Source organism: Coenobita brevimanus, chromosome 89, assembly GCF_032717465.1.
Source record: "Coenobita brevimanus isolate Jiangsu-jjx chromosome 89, ASM3271746v2, whole genome shotgun sequence".
Taxonomy (NCBI): domain Eukaryota; kingdom Metazoa; phylum Arthropoda; class Malacostraca; order Decapoda; family Coenobitidae; genus Coenobita; species Coenobita brevimanus.
The window spans coordinates 28,683,887-28,704,546 of NC_137042.1; the positions used below are offsets into that span (position 1 = coordinate 28,683,887).

At 40.0% G+C, this 20,660-nt stretch overlaps 1 protein-coding gene across 2 annotated transcripts in view; it reads right to left on the reverse strand.

Annotated features, from left to right (window-relative positions):
- Positions 1 to 1,323: 1,323 nt before the first annotated feature.
- Positions 1,324 to 20,660, reverse strand: part of unc-104 (kinesin family member unc-104) — a 212,168-nt gene continuing 192,831 nt past the window's right edge. For both annotated transcript variants that reach the window (XM_080281497.1, XM_080281498.1), the window contains exons 32-37: positions 17,884 to 18,030; positions 15,676 to 15,791; positions 12,617 to 12,872; positions 8,816 to 8,952; positions 6,423 to 6,524; positions 1,324 to 3,434 (exon numbers count right to left, since the gene is read on the reverse strand). In XM_080281497.1, coding sequence (XP_080137623.1) covers positions 3,359 to 3,434; positions 6,423 to 6,524; positions 8,816 to 8,952; positions 12,617 to 12,872; positions 15,676 to 15,791; positions 17,884 to 18,030 — 834 coding nt within the window. In that variant the 3' untranslated portion in view covers positions 1,324 to 3,358. The remainder of the gene's footprint in view (positions 3,435 to 6,422; positions 6,525 to 8,815; positions 8,953 to 12,616; positions 12,873 to 15,675; positions 15,792 to 17,883; positions 18,031 to 20,660) is intronic.

Sequence of the window (20,660 nt, forward strand, 5' to 3'; positions counted from 1 at the left end):
CAACGCTCCTTTATATCCTCATTTGTCAGCCTGTCTCTCCATGTGACTCCACAGGAAACAGTAAGAATAAATTAGAAAATATGTAATTAGACTGAAGGGTTGAAACCTCAACCAAATACATGAAAGGCACACCATGTACCATAATCAAGAGATCATACTGTATGTGGTAATGAAACACAGTAGAAATTATTACATTTGGCCGTATCATTGTAAACATCAAGCTTTACAGTGAGTTTCATAAATAAATGTATGAGATATACTCTTATAACACAATATCACTAACTATCGATATTTAAATTATAAACATATATATAAAATTTTTTTTAAGATACATATCTTGATTGCCCTGATATACACCGTAGTCATAATATGCAGCTGCACTAGGCCACAGGACAATCTGTTCCTACCCCGTTTTTGTTTTATAATAATAAATATAAAGCTTTAAACTCTGGACTGAACAAATGAACCAACATAAACTAACACTATCTATCTTTTATGAGGAACTGAAACTATACTGTGTTATGGTGATGCTTGTGACTAGATAAAGATACGCTTATTCTTATCAACTAACATCTTTGGTTTCAATCTTCCTGACGACTAGGTCAGCCATCTCCATATAAAAATTGTCTGTATTAATCTGATGGTGCAACACCTTGATTATACATTTCTTCAAGGAATGTCTGAAATAGTAATGATAAAATGATACAATATCATCAGCAATTTAGAGGTTTTAGTTTCAGTAAACCCTATTTTCCTTAAGTAATTTAGAAAATATGCCTTACTGAATGCCCATGTACTTTCTGATCTTACTGACTGATAGTTCTTTGTCACACATAATCCTTGCTTGGCAAGGAGAACATCCTGCTCCAGGGGCCCCATCACAGAGGTTCAACAGTAGTGTTATCAAACATAAAGCTCTGTGGAGATATTAATGGTGGTCTGAGAGGTGAGGACAGACTTATAATAATGGGTTAAAAATAATATGTGAGTGTGAGAGTTCAGGATTCAGAGTGTCAAGCATAATGTTCCTCAACACAAAATCATTCTCCAAGCATGAGTGCTCACTTCACCACACTTATTATACAGCACTGGTGATGGCTCAACCTCTCCACATCTACTCTAAAAACTGACACAAGTTAATACTTTACCTTCTCTTTGCTTAATATTCACCCTCTTTCATGCTCTCATCTTTACTATCGAGCCTGCTTCTATCTCTCATTATATAACTAGTAAATTCATTTCATCCTTTAACTATACTCTGTCAAAATTATTTCATTCTCATCAAAATTAATGTTGAGTATTCTACATATGATTAAAATGTGTCAATATCTCTCTCTCTCATTTAATTTACATCATAGTTAACGAACCTTAAACACTTCATGAGCTACTTCTTCAGAAAGTGATTATATAATATGGCTTATCTGACTGAAGCTCAGTTTGCCTATTTGTGCATGGGCAATATTAAATGTCATTAGACCCTACAATTGCTTTCCATATTCTTAAAAGAGCAACAGATTTACATTTTTCAACTTACAAATTTTACATTATATACTATTACTGTATTTTGTTACATAATTAAAATTGCAAGCTTATTTATAAACTTTGTATAGTATTGTACAATTTTTCACAAGTAATGACAGTATTGTATTAACATAGTCAATAGAATTCTCTACAGCACTGATATAATTACTGACTTCTACAGGCAGCATCAATACTAAATTTCCTTCTTACAACCACTGGGCTCTTAGTATAAACAATTTTTACATAAAACTATGTTTCTGCTGCCCTAAGCTATGAGGAATGAATCAGCATCAAATATTTTTAAAAATTACCTATATACATATAAATATATACACACACATGCATATATATTTATATATATGCTTATTTATATGTATAGTATCACAACTTACAGGCTTCTTTTTTCACAACTCTGCATCTGGGAATGTGCTGATCAAATTTAGTACCTGGAATGAGTAGCCAGCACATGCAGTGCCTGTAAATGGGATATGCTTGATGTTCATCCCACAAGTACTGTACTGTAATTTCCCCAGCGTATCTCCAGAGCGCATTATGCCCTTCTAAGGATTAAACAACCCAGCTGAGGATGGTAGTCAAAGCTCTTTAATAAATTCCATTACACCATACATAAAGAAGTCAGGCATCAGTGTCCAGCAGGTTGTGAAATAAAGATGAATATGTGCCAACTACATTTCTACAGGGATAGAGGATGACAGAGCAACTCTAGTGTTAAGATGAATAAGGCATACATTATTTCCTATTTAAAAGGAAACTGTTATGATACAAAAAAGCTCGAATGTGGAAGAGAAGTTATTATACATAAATCCCATGAGATGAACAAGAATTAAAAGACAGATATAAAATTAATTGGTGAGTGAAGAGCAGAGATTCAGCCCCCTCAGGAATCATCATAACACAAGCAACACTATGGCTGCTTCTCAGAGACTCATCTGTAAAGCACGGTATTCCTCTTTTAATCTCATAAAACAAGATTGCAGCTAAGCAATTAATGAGGAATGCAACATTAAAAACAATGTGTTTTGACTCTACAAACTTTATAATATATGCTGCAATGCTAATGAGTCCACTATAATCACTGATCATCACAAGTAAGGGTTCAGGACCTGTGTACAAGTAGGCACAGGCAAGCACATGGGACACATATTTGATAAGAGCAAATTATATGATCTGCCTTTGTTTAAATAGTGAACATATGGAAGGAACACAGCTGACACTGCAAAGAATTAACAGGTATCCTGCAGTGTGACCAAAAAGCTCAGTGTTTTGAACAGTACTGTATTGTCTTCTTAGGGACTAAAGAACATACAGCCATGCAACTGTTACTGGAACATCTCAATCTAAGTAGTCCACTGTTGATGAAGAGTGAGGCATCTATTTCTTTGAGACATCATATGGATTATGTATTTATGATAAGTATACTGACTGCTACTACATGTTGTACAGGAGAGCTAAACAAAATATGTATGATCTGTAACGGAGACTGCCATTTGGTTTCCCCAGTCCATTGATCCCACATTGATACAGTTAGAGCCATTCAAGAATAAATATTTTCATGACATAAGGAGCACCTTACCTCAAGAAAAGCGGGTCTCTCTAATGACTCTGCATTTAAAATATTATTCTGCTCTGACACACAGCACACACCTGTATTTTTACCTAGATGGTGTGCATTATTATTATCATCTACGGTATCCACATAGTACCTGGTAGACTATTATTATGATGATGAGGTAATTTACAGAATCTAAGCCATAGCAGGGGTTTCAGATGAGGATGGGTCCATGAGGCAAGCATTAGCCCAGCGATTGTCCGTGTTTCATTTGGTGGGGATAGAAAGCGTGTTGGGGTGGCTGCCTCCTGAGGTGTGGCGGCTCCTGCGGCCCAGCTTTGATCTGAAAAATGAAAGATGAGAACAAAACGAAAGGGACAGTGGAAAGATGGTGATATGGGAAATGGGACAAAACAAAAAGTGAGAGATGAGTATTACTCACTCACTTAATCAGGGTGGATGCAGCGGCGGCGCACTGCCTCACTCACATTCCCGCTCCACCCATGTGGGTTCCTCCATGCAAGCCTCCAGGCAGCAACTCTTCCCATCACAAGTAACCCTCGACAGGAACGGTCAACTTGCTCCAGCCATGAGTTTTGCGGTCTCCCTCTTGGTCTCCACTCCGGGCTGTCTCTTTCAGATACCCTATGAGCAGGATCATCCTCAGGGAGACATGCCACAAGCCCATGTAACCAGAGTTGGCATTCACATATTATGCAGCTACCAGGCCTTGAATCAGCATCACGGCATAATCGCTCATTACATGCTTTGTCAACCAGCAATATCCCATGATTCTGCAAAGGCACTTAGTACCAAAGGAATATATTCACCACTCCAAAACCCTGTTTAATGTCCACGTCTCACAGTCATAAAGGAAAACAGGGAACATCAGTGTCCTGAAGATGTGAATCTTCATCCTTCTGCATATATATCAACAATGCCAAATACTCAAACTGAGTAACCCCATAAGCTATACTTATGCAACAGGTAATTTCACCACCTATCCTACCACTGTTATGGATCGTACTGCCAAAATACTTGAACCTCTTCAATACCTCTGTGTCTATGCTATTTCGGCCACAAAGCCACCAACTACCTGGACAATGGTCTTGTCCTGGGGCACCTTCAGTCCCAGTGGTTTCACTACCTCATGAAGTGAACTCAGTTGAGCCTCCAGTGACTGCTAGGATAACAGCATCATAAGCGAAGTCGAGGTCAGTAATCATAAAACTGCCAATTGATACTCCACAAAGACTCCAACCCACAGCTTAACCCAGCACCTCTATGCATACATTGAAAAGTCTAGGGACTAGAACACATCCTAACTTACTCCAGAACTTACTAGAAAGAAACCAGATGTTTCCCCTCCACACCTGACAGCACACTCAGTGTCTGAGTACAAGCCAACTATAAGCTGGATAATCCTTGTGGGGACCCCATGAGTCACATGAGTTACCAAAGTGCCTCCCATTTTATTAATCAAACACTTTCTTTGACTGATTTAGTGAAGACAGCTAAAACGAGTTACTTCCAGCATTCATGCAATTACAAGGATATGACAGGTGGACAAAGGACATGTTGAAAGTGGATCAAGCATGATCTACAACAAGAAGTATATCATCTGCTTATATGTAATGGAAAAAGCATGGAAGAAGGGCAAAATTGGTACACATCACTGAAGTAGACACGAGGAGGACAGACATATCACCAGGGAGGTGGATGGGAGGTGATGTTGTGGCAAAAATGAATAAAGGTTAGTAGGATGAAATGAAGGACTGAGACAGTCAGAATCTAGTTATGTTTTCTGAGCTATCTCCAATTAAACAGCTGAATAACATTATGCTGAATAACAGATAGATAGACTGAATGACAAATTCAACCTCCTGGCCTCTATCAACCCATCCACCATCCAAGCCTTTACTGCCTCATAACACAGCAGCCAGGGGCTTGGCTGCTCATTCCAGACAAATGAGGCAGGACTGACCGGTTTCTAACCCCCGAGCAACATTGTGGGCAATAAGCCGTAACTACCCCACAGATCTAAATCCTTATTGGCTACATCATGGTGGAGAGCCTTAAGCCACTAAACAATTAGCTGTTTACCTGTTGGTTATATGGTTAACACTAAATGTAGTAAATGTTTTCACCACCCAGTGTCAACCAAAGATAGCATCACACTGAGAAAGTGAATACAGTATAGTGCTACCTTCAGTAGATTTCATTCAGATTCACAAGCCAGATTCCTGCAACCCAGGAAACCACTTACTGCAGTATGTTGGGGTGGCATATTAACTAAAATGTTCTGAAAGTATTTAAGCAGCATGAAGGTAGAGTTAGAGCAAATGGAAACCAACAGATTGACTGTAATGACTGAAATGAAGCTTATAAAGTTAATCACTGGTTTGGCCGAGATTCGATATCAGGCCCTCATGCTCCATATGTGTGCACATTACTACTGAGCCAGAGAATCCCCACTTCACCTCTGGGCAATGTGGGCTTTTATAGACCCCATTACAACACTCTTTTCTCCCCTTGGTGATTAATTTGGTGAGTTTCGAACACACATGGTAGCGCAGCATTGGAGGCTACCATTGGGGATGCTGCGGACCACACCGAACAGCTCATCCCTGAGATGTAAGGACTAAGACGCGATCAACTAACCAACAACATCATTGTCCTCCAAGCCTCGCCCCACATCCCACACTGCTGCCAACTAATGTAAAAATTGAAATGAAACTTAACAAATTAATCACACTGTCCTGGCCGGGATTTGAGCTCAGGCCCTCACGCTCCCAATGCCACACGTTACCACTGAGCCAAACAGAGGATCTCCACTTCCCCTCTGGGCAACGCGAGCTTTTATAAACCCCATTACATTACTAAAAATAGTTCTAAAAGTATAGTACAAGTAGTTCACTTGCAGTTATTAGACTGATGAGAGAGAAAAAGGAGAAAGGATCCGGACTGTGTATTCTAAAAGTATGGTACAAGTAGTTCACCTGTGGTTATTATATAAAAGTATGGTACAAGTAGTTCACATGCAGTTATTAAACTGATGAGAAAGAAGGAGAAATAATCCTAGCTGTGTATTCCCTGCGTATCACTGATATGCAACTGAACGTATGGTAATGGGAAATAATAACATGAGAAACAAACAAATGAACAAACTTGAAGCTACACTGTATATGGCAATACTAAGAGCTTCTCTCTTTCTCATATTTCTTTAATGTATTTCAGATTTTATTCATACATTATTTATATTTCAGAAAAGAGTGCAAAACACATATAGTACAATAAACTGGAACTAGAAAACCATCTCACACTGAGTTACCTGATCTGTCCTGCCAGCAGTGGGTTGATGGCATAGAGCCAATCATGCACCTCCTTGTCACCCAACGTCTGTAGCAAGAATCCTCGCTGCTTGGTGACAACACTGGAAGTAGCATGGTTTTAGGTGACAATATGGATATTGTACTTTCCGCAAGAATCAGGATAACAATTTTCCAATGGATTACCAGAATCATATACCATAATACAGGATTTCAATTAAACATCCAAGCTAATCTGGATACAGTAGTAAACCCTCAGTTTTAATGGACACTGTATACTATGGACAATTCCTTTAATGGACACTTTCAACATTTCAAACAGATGTCTTATATTTCAAAGTAATGCTGGCTGGCATCAAAATGCCTTTGTTATAACAGTCTTCCCTTCAGTTTGGACTTACACAATCATGGCCTGCCCTGTCTGACATGCATCCTTAACTGGAAATCATTACTGAATTTCTTGGTGACAATTCTGTTTAATAATTCTCACCCATCTACTTTTTATTTTTTCTCACAGTACATGCTAATCATTCCATACGTGAATTCAGTATAGTATATGCTTTATATAATGCTGAAAGCATTTCCAAAAGCATTATCCCATAATAGAATGGCCTTGATATTTTATACCTTTTGAATTAAGTACAAACTCTCAAATCCAAAATGCTCCAGTACAAAGATTTCATAAAGAAAAGGCAAATTTTACAATGCAGAATCAAGAAAACTTAATTCTGAAGCCTCTGGCAACAAATCCCCATTGAATCCATGTTATAATGTCTTTGGTTATTGTTAAATAGCTTAACATTCTGGTTTTGGGTAAATGAATCCCATCATTAAATAAAGGAAAACTGAAAGTATTTCTGTCATCTGGATCTTGGAATTTGTTTTGATATTCAGCAATCCCTGGGTTACAGCATACTTGGTTATTGTGGTTTTTGGTATCAATGCAAAATGAAAATTTGCACTTCTGCCATTATAGCATGTTTTCAGCTCAAATACATTGTTATCGCACACCTGAGCTGGAAAAACTGGATTTGCCTTCGTTAGAGGAAAGGAGAAAGAGGGGAGACATGATTGCGGTGTTCAGGACCATGGTGGGAGTAGATAAAATTGACAAAGAAGATCTGTTCTTATGGGATAAGAGAGCAACAAGAGGACACGGAATGAAATTGAAAAAGTCAAGCTGCTTGAAGGATATCAAGAAATATAGCTTTCCTTACAGAAGTATAGACTTATGAAATAGCCTGGACAAAGAGATCGTCCAGTCTAAAAACTTAAACGAGTTTAAAGCTAAATTCGACTTACTGAGAAACAGTGACAGAAACCCACGAGCATAGTACTGTACAATCCGTGTATATCACAATTAGGTATATTAGGTAATACTGTACTTAAATATTTGGAACGACTTAGACAAAGAGGTGGTGCATGAGAAAAACATTCATGTGTGTATAAGGTAGACTTGATAAATGTGGATATGGAGACAGGACAACACGAGCATTGCTCAATTCCTGTATACTAAAAATAGGTAAATACACACACACACACACACACACACACACACACACACACACACACACACACACACACACACGAGACAAGCAGGGGTGGGGGAGGGTGATGGGATGGGGAGGGATACACCAGGTGTGGGGGAGGGGGAGGGGATGGGGAGGGAGACAACCAAGAGTGGGGAAGGATGGGGGGATAGGGAGGGAGACAACCAGGAGTGGGGGAAGGTGGGGGGATGGGGAGGGAGAGTGCTAGCATCATGGAGGATGGAGGAGGGATGGGGGAAGAAGAAAGTGGATGGAGGAAGGACAGGGAGAGCCGCTCACCACCACATACGTATCCGGATGAGCTTGTTTCAAATCTAGGGAGCAATGGGGTGTTTGGACTAATGAATTGACAGCCGTTCGGACTGTGGGAATGTTCCCCAATTTCTTTTGTTCGGTGTAGCGGGCAGTCAGTTATCGATGCATCAGATATCGGAGTATGGTTGTATACTGTTTTTATGTGTTATTACATGTAATTTAATAACTGCTACCATATACGCTGAGGTAAGACAATATAATGGTTACATTATTTTCCTCCTTGTGATGTCACACTCATAGGAGATGTACCTGTGAAGTGTTACTGTACTATTTTTCCATGACCTTTCATCGATCTCTCACTCTCTCCAATGCTGAAGCGTAACGACAGATCACTACTAGCATATGGTGCTAGTCACAAGGTAGTGCTATGGAAAGAATGTTGAGCTGCAACCCTTATTCACAATGGTGGCTGCTGTCAACAAGAAAAATTAAGCAAAAATTTTAACAAACAAACTATTAATATATTCATACCAATGTGTGAATGTGTGTGGTGCTGTACATAATGACAGCAATATGTTCTATAGCCTCACCTGAATGAGTTCCGTACCCGGACCATGGCCTGCTGGTCCTCTGAGTACTCTATCTGTGCAGTGGCCAGGTTTATGAGACCACGCTCCACTGGATCCCGTTCGTCTCGGAAGATGAACACGTAGGGTCGTCGTACAACCTGAGAAAATCACACGGGTGGGCTCAACAGGCATCTAATCTTTCAAAATGTTTATTAAATCTATCTCTCTATCTATTGCCAGATGCCTTAATCCTGTAAGGGGTGGCCATAAACAAATCGCCTCCATGTCAACAGGTCCCCTGCCATTTCACCGCTCTGCTAACAGCTCACACCCCCCTCTCTCACATACCTCTCCACTCATTCCCTCCATCTCATCCTTGGCCTCCCCCTCACTCTCTGCCCCTCCACCTCACTCACATCCCCTCTCCTCATTAGTCTCTCGCTCTACATCCTCTCCACATGGCCGAATCACCTCAGTGTATTTCTCCTAATGCTTTCTGTCACATCCACATCCATGCCACAATGCTCCTTCACTTCCTCATTTGTCAGTTTATCTCTCCATGTAACCCCACATGTTCCTCTCAAATAACTCATTTCCACTGCTCTCACTCTTGACTTGCGTCCTTCCAAGAAGGTCCAAGCTTCACTTCCATACGTTAGAGTTGGTATCACATTATTGTCATGCAGCGACTTTTTTACTTCCGTGCTCACTTCCCTGTTTCTTATCACTGTTTTCAAAGAACCAGCAATCTTTCTTCCTTACTGTACCCTTTTAAGCACTTCACCCACCAAACTTCCATCCTTACTCATCACACTACCCAAGTACTTAAATGCACTTACACTTTCCAGTTCCTCATCATCCAACATCACTGTACATCCACTAACTTCATGGATAATAACTTTACTCATCCCTACATTCACCTTTAGATTTCGTTTCTTATACACTCTTCCAAACTCATTCACCAAGCCCTGCAGTTCCCTTTCGTCATCACTTAACAATACAGTATCATCTGCAAACAACAGTACAGAGAGTTTCCAAATGTTGCCCTTTCTCATTAGGGTCACTCCAACATCCACTGCCCTACCTTATATCTCTTTTATAACCCCATCCATATACAGACTGAACAACCATGGAGACATGACACATCCCTGTTTCAGTCCGATATTCAAATACAAAATATTCACTCAACTCACTGTTCATAAACACTGCAGCCTTTGCTCCCTCATACATCCTCTTCATGGCATTCAACAATTTCCCATTTACTCCATATATTCATAATATTTTCCACGTTCCTCACCTACCCACCCTGTCATGTGCTTTTTCCAAATCCAAGAAGGCCGCATACAACTTCTTTCCCTTCTCCAGAAACTCTTCCACTAAAGACCTAAGAATGAATATCTGATCTCAGAAACTTTTCCACTGAGGACCTATGCATGAATACCTGATCTATGCACCCTCTTCCCTTCCTAAAACCTCCCTGTTCTTCACCAACTAATTCCTCTGTTATTTCCCTAACTCTGTCAATAAGTGTCCTACCATACACTTTTCCAATTACACAAGGAAGACAAATGCCCCTGATTACCACACACTTCCTTTTTCCTATTTTTCATTGTACAGGGGAATAATTATACCTGACTTCCAATCCTCTGGGACTCTACCTTCCTCCCAGTCCAACCTGCACATCTTCCATATCCATTCAACTATCTCTCAACCATGCTTCAGCATTTCACCACACACTCCATCAATTCCTGGGGCTTTCCCCATTTTGACTTTCTTCACTGCTTCCACTACTTCATCCTACTGATTTTTTCCTCTCTTCTTACCTCCCTCCTCCTTTCAGCCATTCCACAGCCACCTATCCTTGCATCACTTACATTTTCTATGTTTAACAGTTCTTGAAAATGTTTTCTTTACCTGCTCACTTTTTCTCCCTTCTCCACTAGCAATCTACCATTTTTATCTTTCACTCCCTGACTAACTTGTTTATCACCCTGTCTTATTTCTTTACCTCTTTCCAGAACATTTTCATACACTCCCTTCACTTTACACTCAAATTCCTTCCAAATTCCTCATTCACTCTCTTCTTACTCTCTCTTCCTAATCTTTTCACCTCACACCGGGTGTGTGAGGAAGAGAAGTTTGAAAGTTGGTGAGGCTAGCGGACTGACAAGAGATCAAGCTGGCTGGATGAATACTGTGAGGAGAGGCGCATGATCAGGGATTTAGCACCCCTTTTTAACATGACAGTGTCCGGATTGACTCTATCGGATACATTTATGTGAACTACAGAACGTGTTGAATGTTTTTGGCGTATCAGATAAAGCCAGGATTCCAGGGGCTTGAATGGTGAGCATATGGAAGTGTGGCCCACTGGAGTGGGCAAATTTAGGTTGTCTGGACACTGCTACTCCTCACCCTGCACTAGGGTGGGAAAGGAGGTCCGATTGATGATGATGATGATGATGATGATGATGACAATGATGATTTTACATCACTTAAAAATACTGCCTTAGTAATCATCTTAATTCCTTGTCATTCTTTCTCTGATCACTTAGCCTCAAATATTGCCCTATTGAGAAAAATGTGAAATTTTCTGCAGCTCTTACTCATTGTGTTGATCTGTATTTAGCTTCACAACTTCACATCACCCGTGCTTACAGAAAACATGGAGGCTGAATGGTACACCAAAAAATATAGTAATAGTATTATATTTTAAAAAGTCCTGGCCCACTGCATTTTACAGATATAAGGAAAACATGTTCCTGGGAAACAAACAAACAAACAAAATGTGGGTTTGAGAGTGATAAAGACACTAAAATTACACTCTTCCTCAATTTTGATCAATACATTTATAAAAAGAACTGGCTGGAAAACAGGCAGAGCATAGGTGGTGTGCAGAGTTGTAATGGTAAAAATGTTCTTTGCCATACAAGATATGCTAACGTACATTCCCTCTTAATCGCTAAATGAAAGGGGGCCGGACTAATCTGGATTACCTTTGCTGTACAGTCCAATTGACCATGTGTACTGTACGTAATTATGCTTACTCTAGAGTTCTAGCCTGGGTGTGTGGAGTGAGGAATGCACTGCTTTTGTCTGTTCACAAGTTTTGTGGTGTATGGTGGTATGGTACTACTAAATTAACAGTATTCCATGTGGGAGCTCATGCAGTGGACATGAACATGTCCAGAACTTGTCTAAAAGTATGTAATGTTACATACAACTGCTGTTTGGAGAGGAAAAATTCTGTCTGGTGATGCCAAATGGAATGCAGTCTAGAAAGTATGAAAACATGCTACTTTCTACAATGAAGTACTGTATGCAGATCAAGGAATACCAGTACTTGGTCTACGTCACTCTGTACTGTATAGCTGTGTAAACCCTGAAACTATTTCTTGGTCATACATCATGCCTGAAAGAGAAAAGTGGGCAAGCACAGTATGACCATGTAAACCCTTCATTACAGCACTGGTGGCACATTCATTAAATGCTTTATTATATTATTAAAACAGAGCACAAATATATCAGGCCCGTAATATCTGGCAGTCATAGATGGAATACCTGTACTCGTTATATGTGATAAGCCTGCATCCCATATTATACAGTGTAGGCAGTAAGGATACAGAAGGGTCAGGCATGTTCTATCATCATCACACGTTTCTGTAACTATCATCATGAGCCGTGGGCCTGTCCTGATTTTCGTGCCCTTGGTTCTAATAATACAGACCTAATGCATTAACTGACTAAATGGAAGCAGATCTTTGTAGCAGAGGATGTGGCAAAGCACAAATTTCAGTTAAAACAAAGTATGAGGTTACTTACAACCCATCGCTTAATCCAGGTGTTGGTGCGATCATCAAGCACATTCAGATAACCTTTTCGACTGACCACAGGTGAAATGCGAATCTCCTCTACCTCAGGAACGTACAATGGCATAGGTCTGGATTCCACCATGGGAGAGGAACTCTGAGAATCCCCAGGGCTGGCTGGTGGTGAGTCCCGCGTGGTCACAGCTGAACCGCCCAGGGGAATGTGCATCTCCGGAACTGGGGCACGAGGACGCTCAGGTGAGGCCAACCTGCGCCATACACAACAAGTCAAATATATGTTGTACTAGTCTCAGTTTAAAATCCCTTACACTTCTTCCTTACCAGTTTATTACTGCATCTGCCACATTAATACTTGTAAGTCATTTGTATGAGATGACATCTAGGGCAAGTGGCAGCACTGTCAAAACATAAGGAGTGTGACCTTGTGCATCTTGCCACAAAGGTGTCAGAACTACTGTACTCCAATCTGTGCAGTATTTGTGATAAGTGGGTGCATAAGAGATGTAGTGGTATTAAAAGCAGAATGCAAAATAATGCTGATTTTAAATACGGTATGCAGTATGTAAATGACAATACGCAGAAGCAGAAAGGATGGAAAGAATTAATTTTGCTGGAGAGTCTGTTATATGTGTGGAGGAGTTCTGTTATTTAGTGGACATGATATATGCTGGAGGAGGGACTGGAGCTAGCTCAGCATCAAGGGTATGGAGTGGCTGGAAAAAGTTTAGGGAATTGTTACCCCTCGTGACAGTGAGAGGGCTCTCCCTCCATGCTAGGGGGTCCTTGTATGCAGCATGTGTTAGGAGTGAATTATTGTATGGTACTGAGACTTGGGGGTAAAGGTGGAGGATATTCTTAAGCTCAAATGTACAGAGATGAAAATGACCATATGGATATGTTATGTGCCCTTGAATGACAGGCCTGTGGGGATAGGATTGCAGATGAAGAGCTGAATGGAAGAATGGGACTTGAGTGTATAGAAAGAGATGGTCCGGGCAAGTGCAGATGATGAATGATGACAGCTGGGTGCAAAGGGTGAGAGGTGTGAATGCTGAGGATAAAGTGAAAAAGACTTGGTCATGAAGTGTGACCACAGGGTTAGAGGACTGAGTAGAGAGGCTGTTAGAAACCAAGCAGCATGGAAAGCCAAATTAGTGACTAAGGCCAATGCATGCAAGTATGCAGGAGCCTTTATAAATGATGCAAAGCAAAGGAACTGAACAATCTATGTCAATACAGTACTATTTACACACATAAAAATGACATCATGCTTCATTTTAAGGATTCCCCATGTTGAAGGTGGCCATCTTACAGCTGATGTTTTCTATGAACTGGAAGCTAAACCAAGTGCCATAAGCAATTTTACTTCACAACAGTTACTGGAAAGTGCTGGGGAAAAAATAAATCAAGGAGGTGTAACATGACTTCTAACAATGTCAATCCTAATATATTTGTGGCTGAATATTTCCTTCCAAAGAATTATGACCGGGAGCCTAGTTACCAAACTTGTAAATACATTTCGCTCTTATGGTGGTAGCTCTCAGGGTTGATGATAGTCATCCATCTACTATAGCATTAACCCCCACAACACGACAACCTTCGTAGTTTTTCTTATTTCTGTCAAAAGATATACTGCAACTTGGGAATGGCCTGCTGCATTAATGGGGTTTATTAATTGTACCATTTGTATCATTTATAAAGGCTCCAACATGCTTACATGCAATGGCCTTGGTCACCTAATGATGGCTCTCCATGCTGTTCCATCTCTGGCTACTTCCCAATTCAGTCCCTTAACCCTGAGGTCACATTCTATGACCTCGTCCCTGATCTTTTTTGGACTGCCTCTCACAACTCTACTCCTGATGTTCACACTTCTCACTTTCTGCAGCCAACTGTCATCCTCCATCCTGTCCACATGCCCAAACCATTCTCTCAATCTACTCCTCCTCATCACAACACCAATACACTCAACTCCCATTTTTCCTCTCAACTCCTGAGAGTTATTGATTCAGTGTGTGGTTGGATAAGGGGCCCTTCAAGACATAAGGCCTACATCTAACCCCTCCAGTTCTCCAGTTCAATAAGTCTGTCTTCAGTCAAATAAATTCATCAGGAGATGGCAACAATTTGATGAAAAAGGCCTCCCTAAGCTCTATGGGCTGACTCTCCCTAGCACCCCTTCTATACAAATTCATTCGGCATATACCAAATGAATAGTCATTTTTAGGTTATTTATGCAATCTGATGTTGATATTAAAAAGACATAACATCCAGGAGAATAGTAACATATAAAAAAAAAAAAAAAAGAGAGGGATACAGATCAGGTGCTACAAAGCCACCTAAGCCCATGAGAATAAAACCACATGAGGTTCACACCAGTTTGTACCTTATACTGTATTTACCACCCTAGTATCATCGGTTTTATTTATTTTATAATATATATTTGGTGGTCTGTGTTTTATGGGTCAGGATTATAATTTATTAAAAATGGCAATGCTTCAGACTAGAATTAAATGAAAATAATCATATCAAGCAATTCTCGTCAAATCAGCCTTTTATGTATAAGAAGTCCTTTGTTGAGCAAACAAAGTCATTTAGTGGCAGCCAGATTACAACACTTAAAAAAACATCAACCCATGGGGGTAACTGGGGAGTTTTCAACATCTCAAGTATTAAATAACCTTCCTAAGAACTACAATGCTAGAATAAAATAAATAAAAAGAAATCACAGTTGCTGTTGCTGTGGTCCCAGGCTCATTTGGACATGAACATGGCAAACTACATGCTGCAAGTGTCATTCTCCTACAGTTCACCATATTCCTTTTGGGGAACAGGGAGGGAATTGAGGGGTGTTTGTATAACCAGGCAGTGTAGCAAACTGGTTACAGTATATTGCTGCATCCACATGATGGCATCCCTCTCCACTGCCAACATCACAGTAAACAGGCTAAATATTAGACAAATTCTAACACTGTAATACCAAAATCTTTGTCTTGTATACAGTACATCCGTAATACTATAACACATTCAGTGACAGTAATGGTCACTTACTCTGTAGAAGTGGTAGAGGAACATGAAGAGGTGACCGAGGTGGTCAAGGCATCCTGCTCCTCAAGAGGTGTTTGTGCTGGTGTTTCTTGTTTGCTGTGTGACTGCGCTGATCGACCCTGCATGAAGACAAGAAAGCAATTATACTAACCTACTTCCATGTCAAGAAGTTTCTACATTATTCTGAGTTGTCCTGTTCACTCTCAACATGGTAACTAAAATCTTTACAAACTTAAAAAATATGTACTGTACTAATCAGATCTAATAACCAGGAACAGATCTGTTAGCCTATTTGAATGAATGGCTCATCACAGCACCATCGAAGGCTACAGTTCTTGCAGACAAGCAATCAGCCAGATTACATCTCTCAGGCAACACAGTTCTCTCCACCAAATATCAAGATACCCATCACACAGTACAGTACCTTCCTTCATAGTCTGTGAGGTTGGGGTCTGGTGAGATCATACCTTTGGGAGACCCTGATACTCAAGATTCCTCTACAGCCTGACCTGGCAGTCCTCTAAGATGCTTCTAAAATTGGTGAGGGTTTCCATGCATGGGAGGGACACCACCTTCAAGAACAGTGACCCCCCACTTCTCCAACAGTTGCACATAAATATCAAAGAACAGTGAGTGGCTCTTTCATTTTTGATCAAATACCATCATTCTCTCAGGACGAGCTATAGAATTAAGATGACTTCTAAATAGTAGCATTCTGCATCTACTACCACGAGGCATCCAGATCAGATATGCTATTCCAAATCTCTATAAATTTCTCATTCATACAGTGTATTTTCTTTGCTCTTTCTGAGGAGAAGGTCCAGTTCCATGAAGTGCCACTACATCAAGAATACATAAAACATTATCTTGTGACAGAAAAAATATATTACCTGTACTGTCAAAAAATTAGAGAAGTTCAAACTTGATGACATATTGATGTCTTAGGGGAAAAAAAAAAAAAAAAACATCATCCACATATTCCCTTCATACTATATATAAAGCAATGACGGGAGTGGCATTAGGTGACTTTGTCAAGACTCTAAAATATCTTAATACATAATAGCTAGCAACATACATATATAGTCTAGAGGTTAGGTCAATGTCAAACTTAGGGCCCAAAAGGAAATGACGTTAGCACCTCTCTAGAATGCCTCTCACCAGCACAATAGCCCACAAACAGCGCCTCGTGACCATACACACACACAGGCTTCTAGAACATTTCAACAACAGTATAGCACACGTGACATGGCCCCTGCTAAACGAGAATGTAGGAATCAGAGCTCAGAAAGGGACTGGCCATAGAACCGGCAGGTAGTGGAAAGAGTGAATAAGAAGAGGGGTCCAACTAGACTTAGTTTTTTTTTTTTTTTTTTTTTTTTTTTTTTTTTTAGTACTGTATATTAAGTCCCTTGTAATGCATACACTGCTCAACTTAGACTTTCTCTGAAGATAATAAATCAAGATCAACTCCCTGTATTCATTTTTAACTCCTCCTGCTCTTCAATTACCAAAATAACTTTAACCAAAACTCAAGACTCACTTAATACAAGATTAAAGAGTTACATGGTGGCAGGGGTGGCTATTAATTTCCAACAAGTTGAAACCTTCCTTTTCGTACTGGTATGAGGATCTGATGATCCCACCATCCAGTAATTATGTAGGGGAAGACACTATACCATGAACTTTTCTTCTTTACATGACCAATCACCACTAGGAGCAACCCTGTCTGTCTGCCTGTCACTCACCACTATTTTCCAAATGAGGTACTCCACTACTGTAAGCTTCAGCAATTTTAGCAATGCCCCATATTTGGACCCTGAAGCTCTCACTTCATGCCAGTAGATTAGTGATTTTATCAAAGCCCCATTTGATGGCCTTGAAGCTCCTGCATCTGTCTAATACTTTTGCAGCTACTTGTTCCCCTGAATATGTCCCTGAAAAGGTCAAAGCGCCTGCTGCGAGAACTTCCAACCCCATAAGAGAGTACAGGAACCTGGGTCAGAATGATGATAGCAATGATGACTATCAGTACAGTACTGCAATCATCTCATGCATAACTCTACCTACATATTCACCGTTATAAATTATTAAGAAAAAAAAAAATTGTCCACCACAGTAAACAAAAATAATCATAAATAAAAGCTAATGAACATCTTCAAGCTACAATCTGCACAATCCTTTCACTCAGTCACTCACTCTGTCCTCACTCACCTGCATCAGACGAATAAACTTCAGTGAAGTAGCTCTCTCAGCTTCACTCATAGTATCGGAGTCTGTAGTAGGGTTATCCCGGGAAGAGTATCGAGTGAGAACAGCGCGCGCATCACACCCAGCTTTGGCCGCCTGGTTGGCCACCTCCTGCATAAAAGGATGGTGGTTGAAAAAAGGCTGGAGGAGAAGGAAGAGGGAGAGAAAAAGAAAGCTTCAGAAAACTGTGTGGCTGCTGGCAGAAGAAGAGTAACACAGGATAACACAGTATATTGACTTTATACAAGAATGAAATGTGCATAAGGAGATGGTAACAGAAACACTGCATTAGAGAGCAAAAAATACTTCACACTGACTTCATAAGAATACAGAAGAATGAAGGCAATTAGAAGAAAGAGAGCAATCAGTGCAAGAGATAAAGTACAGTGCATTAACAGCAGGAACAGACATTATATATAAAAAGACTTAGATTTAGTGGCATATAAATTGAAGCTAATGATGCATTCATGTAATTCTAACAATACTCAGCAAACCATCTATCATCATCATCTACTCAAGTGTTGCCTCATGAGGGGCATAGGAGCCTGGGGCTAGGCAAGTTGGTCCTGACATTTGAGATGAGACTGACCAGCCTCACTCATCCCGGAGTGGCATTACATAGGCAATAAACCCCAACCAGCCGGTGAATATAAAACTCCATCGGCTCAATCCAATTGGAGAACATTAATTGCCCACTAAGTTCATATAATTATTCTTACAGGAAAAACAAAGTAAAAATATCCGTATAACAATTCCTGTACTAGCTGCATGACTCATGTTTCCAGAGGTACAGTGTTTGTACAAATTACATACAGTACATCCTTTATGATATTTTTATTGTAATTCCCTTCATTCTGTATAAAATGGATACACTGTAAATGATTTTGTATGAAGTGGATATATAGTAACTGAATCTGAAATACTGTAAATCCCACAAGACAAAAGTAAGCCCCTAAAAATGCACTTCAATGAAAATTCTAATGTAAGGACTTGCACAGTGTACAGTATCTAACAACTTCTTAGTAGGCTGACAAAGGCTGAGTGGTACACATAAAAATAAGAGATCTTCCATGTCATTCTTCCATTTTATTTTGTTGCTGCTGCTTAACCCCAGTCTGTCTAACCGTGCAGACCTGTTGACCACAAGTAAGCAACTGCTTCTGTTGGGCCATCCAACAGGTACAGCACAAGTACAGTACAGGAAGGTCTCACAGAAAGATAGATCACTTCACTAATACTGTATGTAATGTCCTTTGACACCCTGTTTGCTTAACAAACCCAGTATAATAAATAAATTTGTTAAAAAGTGTGCCTCCAATTTCCATCATTGTCCCAACACCACCACATGGTGTATGCCATACTCATTTCAACTCTTGCTTGTTATCATTGCCCCAGCATGCCTCCCTCTTGTTTACTGCAACATCTGCCATGTACAGTACATGGTGTGTAACCATGTGTTATGTAAGAATTATGTGCTATCCTGAACCTGGTTGTGTTAATGGTGATGCATAATGAGAAAAACATACAGGAATAAAAACAAGATGCAGAGGTGAGGAAAGGCCCCAGCACTAACCTTGTGCCTTCAAAACTGTCACAGTAATCACTGATTTATGAAGAATTGGACTGTGAATGATCCTAGTAAATGATTACTGAAGAAGAGTGACCTATAAAATTTTTAAAACTGTCAGATATATGCTGTAAAATGAATGACAGTGCAGTGCCGGTGTCAATGAATGCCAGTTCACATGGTAAGCAGTGGTGGTTGTGTGTGCTCAAATATTTTCATAGTCTGTCCTACGTATGGTACGCACAGTACTTTACGAACTGAACACAATCAAGGTGAATGATAACTGAAGTAGCTTCGGGTATAAAGTGATATTAAATGTGGGATAATAAGCTTTACAAAATAGTATGGATGACACACTGTGATAATGATGTCTCTGAAAGCATCTGCATAAGGAAAGCAATGGTGGTCCATAAGATAAGAATGATTTTCCTGGTGACTGACAATTGATGCCATGTAAGTTCTGGAGTCAGGTTAACTGACAGATATGCACTGAAAAAGAAAGCGCAACTAATACCCAACCCACATGTCCACCATCGCCAACTTCACGTGGTGAGCATATAGTAAAATGAATTTATGCATTATATTTGGGGACAAAAATAAACAACTAGGACAATAAAATGACAAATGAATGATAGTTATGGAAACTACAATGCAAGTTGGTTTTACAATATATTAACAGTGGTAATTAGTGATAGTGTGTTCTTTTAAATCTTTTTTTTTTTTTTAAAGTTGGTTTTGGCCTTAGACTAGCAACATATGGCCCCCTAAAGTGTCAACTCTTGGTGGTCTATGACCATACCCTCACTCAAGTTATAACTGATTTTTACAACAATACATTACCTAATGATAAAGTTTTGGCTAGCACATCCCTATCATTCCACGAGAGCTACCTGAACATACACCAAGCAGGTATCTGGTGCCTCGCCATGGTCGGACCAGGGTCCTTCCCACAACAAAGTGTTGGATAATATTTGGAGACTGATTCCTGGGTGGATGCTGCAGCTGCTCCACCCAGGGTGTACAGTGCCATCACATACAGGCTCCTCATCAGTGCCTCAGATTTTGTACGGTAATTAAGTTCATAACACATGCATACTTCACTTGTACCTTCAGAGCTCATGTCAGTGCAAAAATCCAGGCAACTGGTATTTGTTCATTAACAAACTAACAGATC